Raw genomic sequence first — 6792 nt, forward strand, 5'->3', positions numbered from 1 at the left:
GATCCTACGTCCGCGGACGGTTCCTAGACGAGCTGGGGAGGTAACTCGACGGTTTTGGGCTTGGGGCGGCGCCCCATTGCCAAAACGATCGAGTTACCTCCGATTTTACCCCGGCGACGTTGTGCGGACGAAAAATACCACAGCAGTGAGAGCATGGCGCTACCATCTCAGCGCGCTGCGCGCGGTGGACTTGCTGCGCTGCGAGCCTGACCTCACACATGTTCTCGAGGGTCGTTTCGACGCGCTGGCCAGCGACGAAGTCGAAATTTTCTCCCGCGCGGCGCGCGGGGCGGGTGCGGCGACTCTGTGGCAGCGGCCTCTCGGGCGGCGGCAGCGGCGGCTGCGCGGAGCAGGCTCGTTCTCCGGCGAGGGCGCGACCTCCTGCACGCCGCGCGCGAGCGGCACGTGCAGCTGCGCCGGTTCTGGACCGCTACGCGCACTGGATCCCGCCGAATTTTTCCTCCCGCGCTTCGCGCGGCAAGGAGGCGCTCGAGACCAAAACCGGTGCCTGGGCGCTGCGCGGCTTCATGGAGGTGGTCTAGAACATGTTCGAGGACGCCATGGACTTGGTCTCCGCTATAATCTCCACGCGCGCGCGCGACGACGACGACGACGACGACGACGACGACGACGACCGGCCGGCCGGCCGGCCGACCGGCCGGGGCCGGGGCCGACGGCGCAAATGGCGTCCGTCGACGCCTCCGGCTTCGGCCCTGCGTCCCCGGGGTAAGACTAGGCGCCCCCGGCGTCGTAGCGACCGTAAATGCACTTTTCCCGATTAACGACGGGTCTGCCTCGCTTATTGGGAAGTTGACTCCGCGGGCTTCTTGGCGGCCGGCTTCTTCGCCGCGGACCTAGACGTTCATCGACTTTGACGCGCGCGAAAATTAGATTTTGAACTTGGGACGATTTCGACTTTGAGCGACGATTGCGATCCCCGGTTGACGCAGAAGAGCGCTTCGCGGCCTTCTTTACGGTCGCCTTCTTGGCCACCTTTTTCGTCGACTTCTTCGGCGGCATCGTGAGCGTTGAGGTGCGAGGTGCGCGCCGCGAAATTACAAAGACTTTGTGGCAGCCGCGGCTAGTGCGAGCGGTTCCGCCCCGGGCCCCCTAATTAGAGACGCGTCAAGGCTAGTGCGAAAAAATCCACAAGAATCGCTCACATCACCCACGCGGGGGGGGGGGGCTCCTAGCTGCACTAAGTACGAGCGCCTTCGAGGCGGCTTTTAATCGATGTTCTGGTGCTCCGATCAGCGGTCGGGCGGGGGCGCCGGGGCCTCGGGCGGCGGGGCCTCGACGGCCGCGGCGGGCGCGGGCGCCGCGGGCGCCGCGGGCGCGTCCACCGCATCGATGGCCTCCAGGAGCGCGGCGTCGCCCTTTTCCGCACGGATGAGTGCCAGAAGCCGTGCCGCCGGCGGGGGAAGCGCGGCGCGCAGCATCTCGACGGACGTCACCGCCGCCTGGATCGGTGCCGACTTGGTCATCAGCACATCGACGAGCTGGCAGCTCTCGGCCGACTCGTCAAGCGCGAGCTTCCTGAGCTTCTTGTTCTCCTGGGCGACGAGCGGCTCGACCGCCACCGTGTCGAGCGTGACGTTCGGGTACGCGTAGAGCAGCCTGAGTGCGGTCTTCGCCGAAGCGGGAGTGCAGGCGGCGACGATGGCGGTGGGCACGAGCTTGGCTGGCGCCAACGAGAGCAGGTAGTCCACCAGCTTGATGGCCGCCGGCGCCTTGGAGAGCACAAGCCCGGCGAGCGGCGGCCCCCCGATTGTGCACCAGATGAACTTGCACTTGATGCCGCCATGCGCGTCACCCGGCCCGCCCCAGGAGTTGTCTCCGCGGTGAATCTCTTTGTGGTTCCGGCCCACCTTGTGCGCTCCGTCGGCCACGCCCAACTGGACCCAGCCGATGCCCTCGTTGTTCTTGGCCGGGTCGCCGTCGAGAACCGCGGCCCACGTGTGCCCGCCGTGCGGCCCGTCCATCGGCTTGCCGTCGTTGATGATCAGCTTCTTGGTCGTCTCGTCGACGATCTCGCGGCGGTACGCGAGCCGTCCGCCGTGCTCCTCGCAGAGCTGCTGAGCGGAGGTGCGGCTGTACTTTTGCCCGGCCTCAATCTGCTCGAGCCGTTCGGCCTGGCCCGCCGACATCCAGGCGAGGATGTCCTCGCTCACCACGAGCCGCTTCTGCTCGATCAGCCGCAGCGCGACGCCCGCAGTCGACGGCTTGGCCAGCGCGAGGAACGTCTCGGCCGCGGGCGCGGGCGCGGGCGCGGGCGCGGGCGCCGCGGCGCCGCCGTTTAGCGGTTCCTCGCCCAGCGGTACGCCCACGATCGCCACGCCCAGCGGTTCCTCGCCCAGCGGTTCGCCCACGATCGCCACGCCCAGCGGTTCCTCGCCCAGCGGTTCGCCCACGATCGCCACGCCCAGCGGCTCCTCGCCCAGCGGTTCGCCCTCGCCCAGCGGTTCCTCGCCCAGCGGTTCACCCTCGCCCAGCGGTTCCTCGCCCACGATCGTCACGCCCGGCACGACGCGCACCGGCTTGCTGCTTTTGCAGCCCATCTAGAGTCTGGGCCCTGGGGCACGAGCTGCTAGGGTGCCGCAAGGAGCGACTTGGCGCTCATCGTATGGCGCTGAATCGGCTTGCGGCTGTTGCCGGGAGCATTAGAGGAATGCCATGCCAAGCCCGGACAATGCGGGCGTTGGAGTTGAACTGCATCCACTCCTTCCTTTGTCACAAGTTGCCCCCACTCCTTCCGGCGGCGCGCGCCTCCGTGGGGCGTCGCTCGAGGCGCAGGCTACGGGCCGGGCCGCGGTTACCGGGGCCCCTAGGCGGAGGGCGCCTCGTCGACGGAGACGGCCGTGCCCGGCGCGGAGGACGCGAGCGACGGCCGCGCGGGCGTCCGCGGCGCGGCCGCGGCGACGACGACGGAGTCGAGGTCGACGGGCTGCTGGGACGCGGGCTCGCGCTGGGCGACGAGGAGGCGGCCGCTGTAGTCCGCGGCGACGACGAAGGCCGTCGAGAGCGCGGCGTCGTAGCGCGCGGCGAGGTCGTCGCCGCCCGCGGCCGCGAGCGCCGCGCGCGCGACGGCCGGCGGCGCGAAGCGCGCGGCCGTGATGGCCGCGACCTTGGCGTTGCGCGCCGAGGCGTCGAGCTCCGACGGGAGGGCGTCGTCGGCGCCGTCGAGGCGCCAGACGAGGATCTTGCCGTCCTCGGAGCCGCCCGCCGCGTAGCGGCCGCACGCGGACGGCGCCGCGCCGCAGCCGAGCGACGCGCGGACGCCGCCGCGCAGCGCGAACAGGGGCTCCTTGTGCGGGTTCAGCGCGTCGTAGCCCTTGACGGGCGCGTGGTTCGCCGCCGCGAGGAGCACTCCGCCGTCCGGGTCGAGGTCGGACTCGGGCGCGTCGTAGAACGCGAGCGTCGTCGCGCGGTGCTCGACGCCCGCGAGCGTCGCGACGGCGGCGTGCGTCGGCCCGTGCAGCGCCGCGCCCCCGGCGTCGTCGTCGTCGGACGACGCGCCGTCGAGCGCGTCGTCGTCCTCGACTTTCGTGTTCTCGTCGGGCTCGTCCGCGGGGACGGCGGCCACGTTGAGGAACGCGGCCGCGCGCGCCTCGGACGCGCGCCGCTCGGCGTCCTTGTCCTTCTTCGACTTGAAGAAGGCGCCCGCGAGCTTGGATTTGAGCGACTTGGACGGCTTCTTGGGCCGGGGCGCCCGCGCGAGGCCTTCGAGCGCGCCGCCGGCCTCGACGGTCGACTTCACGCCCGCGGCGCCGCACTGCTCCGCCTCGACGAAGGCCGACGACCGCATGGTGCCCAGGACCATCTCCTCGAACTCGAGGTGCGCGTGGTCCCGGCTCTTGTAGACGAACATCTGCCCGCCGCGCGTGCCGACGGCGAGCCGCGCGAGCGCCTTCGGGCCGGACCCGCCGCCGGGCCGCGCGCCCAGGGCCGTCACGCAGTCGTTGAGGTGCGCCCAGGCCGTCGCGCGCTGGCTCGGCAGGTGCCAGAGGCGCACGTTGCGGTCGTAGCCGCCCGTCGCGAAGCACTCGGGCCCCAGGAACGCGCACGCGCAGACGCCCGACCCGTGGCTGAAGACCATCGCGCACGACAGCGCGGTGCCGGACCCGCGCCAGAGGCGCGCCGTCGCGTCGGCCGACACGGACACCAGGGTCTCCTCGGACCCGCTCGACGGCCCGAAGGCGACGTCGAAGACGGGGCCCCCGTGGCCGCCCAACTTCCGCTCCCCGAGGAGCAGCGCCTCGCGCGGCAGCCGCCAGTCCGGGGGGCACCCCGCCCCGCCGCCGAGCGCCGCGACGGTGACGAGGCAGTCGGACCCGCCGCAGGCGACGACGCCGCCGTCGCTCACGGCCGCGCACCACAGGGGCCCCTCGCAGACCTGGCGCGACTGCACGATCTCGCTATGCCACGCGGGCGGCATCGCGTAGGCGAAGTCGTCGCCCCTGCCCGCCCCGCCCCCGGGCGACAGCGACTTGCGCCACGTGCTCCGCTTCTTCCGCTCCTCCTCGAGCACGGCCTCGGCGCTCCCGCTGCCGTGCTGCGCGACGCCGAGCTCGACGTCGCTGGGAGCCGGGTGCAGGGCGTCGCCGTGGTGCAGGAACTCCATGGGCGTTTCGAAACGCGCGTCGTCGGTCGGCCCGTCGGGCGAAGGGTGCGTGGCGGTCGGCGGCTGCTCGGCGCCGGAGCGGTGCTCGCTCCCCTCGACGAGAGGCGCGTCGAGGGACATTTCGATCTGTTTGGGCGAGCAGGGAAACATTCCAGATCGATTAGCTCGTTGCCCCTCTGACGATGTCGATGGCTGCCCAATCCAGCACGATCTCGCTGCCCACTCCGGCATAAACTCGCTGCCCACTCCGGCGTGCTGCCTCCGCTCCAGCTTCGTGATCGCTTGAGTTCACGTGCCGAGCCGCGCTGCCTCGCACAAGGCTGCCTCGCACACGGGCTGCCTCGCACAAGGCGCCTCAAGCCGCAGCACCACGCCCATGGCCGAGGACCTCTTCTACACGCGCGGCTCGGCGGAGGAGATCCTCGCCGCGCTGCCGGCGCTGCGGCCGCCGCCGGCGTCGGCGCGCGTCGCGGGCCTGCGCGTCGCGGTCGTCGGCGGCTCCGTCGGAGGCCTCGCCTGCGCGGCGTGCCTGCGCGCGGCCGGCGTCCGCGACGTCGCCGTCTTCGAGCGGTCCGACGCGCTCGGCGCCGGCGCGGGCATCTCGCTCGACGACGCGTCGCTGGCCGCGCTCAAGGGGCTCGGCGCCGCGGACGGCCTCGCGCTGCGGCCCATGCGGTACGTCGAGGAGCGGACGACGGCCGGCGCGCGGCTCTCGCGCCAGCCCTTCCCCTACTCGGGCGTGCGCTACGGCGCGCTCGCGGCGAGCCTCGAGCGCGTCCTGCCGCCGGGCGTCGTCCGCCGGGGCCGCCGCGTGGCGGCGGTGGCGGACGGCGCCGTGACCTTCGAGGACGGGTCCTCGCGCGCCTGCGACGTCGTCGTCGGCGCCGACGGCCCGCGGTCGCTCGCGCGGCGCTTCGTGGACGACGCCGACGACGGCTCCCTGCGCTTCGCGGGCTATTCGGCGCTCCGCGGCACGGCGACGCCGCCGCCCGACGTCCTCGCGGCGATCCGCGGCGAATTCTCCGAGTTCGGCAACTGCAACTGCTTCCTGCTGGCCGACGGCGCGCACGCGGTGCTCTACGACGTCGGCGACGACCGGCGTCGCGACGGCGCCGAGGGGACACGACACCACGCGTCGCGTAGGCGACGACACGATCAACTGGCTCGTCTACGAGAACGGCGGCCCGCGCGGCGAGCGGTCGCGGACGACGCGGCCGGCGACGGCCGAGGAGGTCGCCGGGCTCAAGCGCGGCGCGACGGCGCGCTGGGGCGCGGGCCTCGGCGCGCTCGTCGAGCTGACGGAGGCGCCCTTCTGGACGGACATCTACGACCTCGAGCGGGCGTTCCACCGCGGCCGCGTCGCCGTCCTCGGCGACGCGGCGCACCCGATCACGCCCCACCTCGGCAAGGGCAGCAACCTCGCCATCCAGGACGCCTTCGTCCTCGCGAGTTGCGCCGCGGGCGCCGACGACGCCCGCGGGTGGCTGGCGGCGTACTCCGCGGCGCGCGTCGAGGAGGCCGGGGCCTCGCTGCTCTACTCGCGGCACCTCGGCCGCGTGCGCAACGGCCTCGACGGCGGCCCGCCGCCGGCGGACGAGGCGAGCTTCGCGGCGCGCGTGAAAGCGGCCGGGCTGCCGACGCGCATGCTGCCGGCGCACGCCGCGTTCGCGCCCGTGGCGGCCTTCGCGGAGGCCGCGGTGCCCGCGGACCTCCGGGGCTTCTGCCTGAGGTGATGTTGAAGCGGGCGTCTAACATATCCCGCCGGCGGGCTCTAGTAAGGCGGCTCCGCACGCGAGCCTGGCGTCGCTTACGGCGCGCCGCGAATATCGCCTCGACGGCCGTTTACGGCGCGCCGCGACCTCGTCGCCTAGAAGGGCGTCTCGGCGGCGTCGTCGCCCTCCTGGAGGTACTGGTCGAGGAACGCGAGGGACGGGTCGTCGTCGGACTGCGCGGACATGAGGGAGCACTCCCAGGCGACGTTGAAGATGTACTCGCCGGCGACGTCGCGGAGGTCGAGGTCGCCCGGCGCGACGAGGGCGATGGCCTTGGACTTCGGGTTCGAGCAGAGGAGGCGGCCGTCCGGGCCCGTGATCTTGACGGGGAGGTCGTTCGGGTCGCCGCGGAAGGGCGCGTGGGGCTCGACGAGCCAGTCGCAGCCCGCGCCGCGCGTC

The 6792-nt window shown here is 72.6% G+C and overlaps 1 protein-coding gene across 1 annotated transcript; it reads left to right on the top strand.

The window, feature by feature from the left end:
- Positions 1–5886: 5886 nt before the first annotated feature.
- AURANDRAFT_7634 (hypothetical protein) lies at positions 5887–6192 on the top strand (the record flags this gene model as incomplete). Its single annotated transcript, XM_009033884.1, has 1 exon — positions 5887–6192. A coding segment is annotated over one exon (306 nt), but the record flags the coding sequence as incomplete, so codon positions are not given.
- Positions 6193–6792: the final 600 nt, after the last annotated feature.

Source organism: Aureococcus anophagefferens, assembly GCF_000186865.1.
Source record: "Aureococcus anophagefferens unplaced genomic scaffold AURANscaffold_1, whole genome shotgun sequence".
NCBI lineage: Eukaryota > Pelagophyceae > Pelagomonadales > Pelagomonadaceae > Aureococcus > Aureococcus anophagefferens.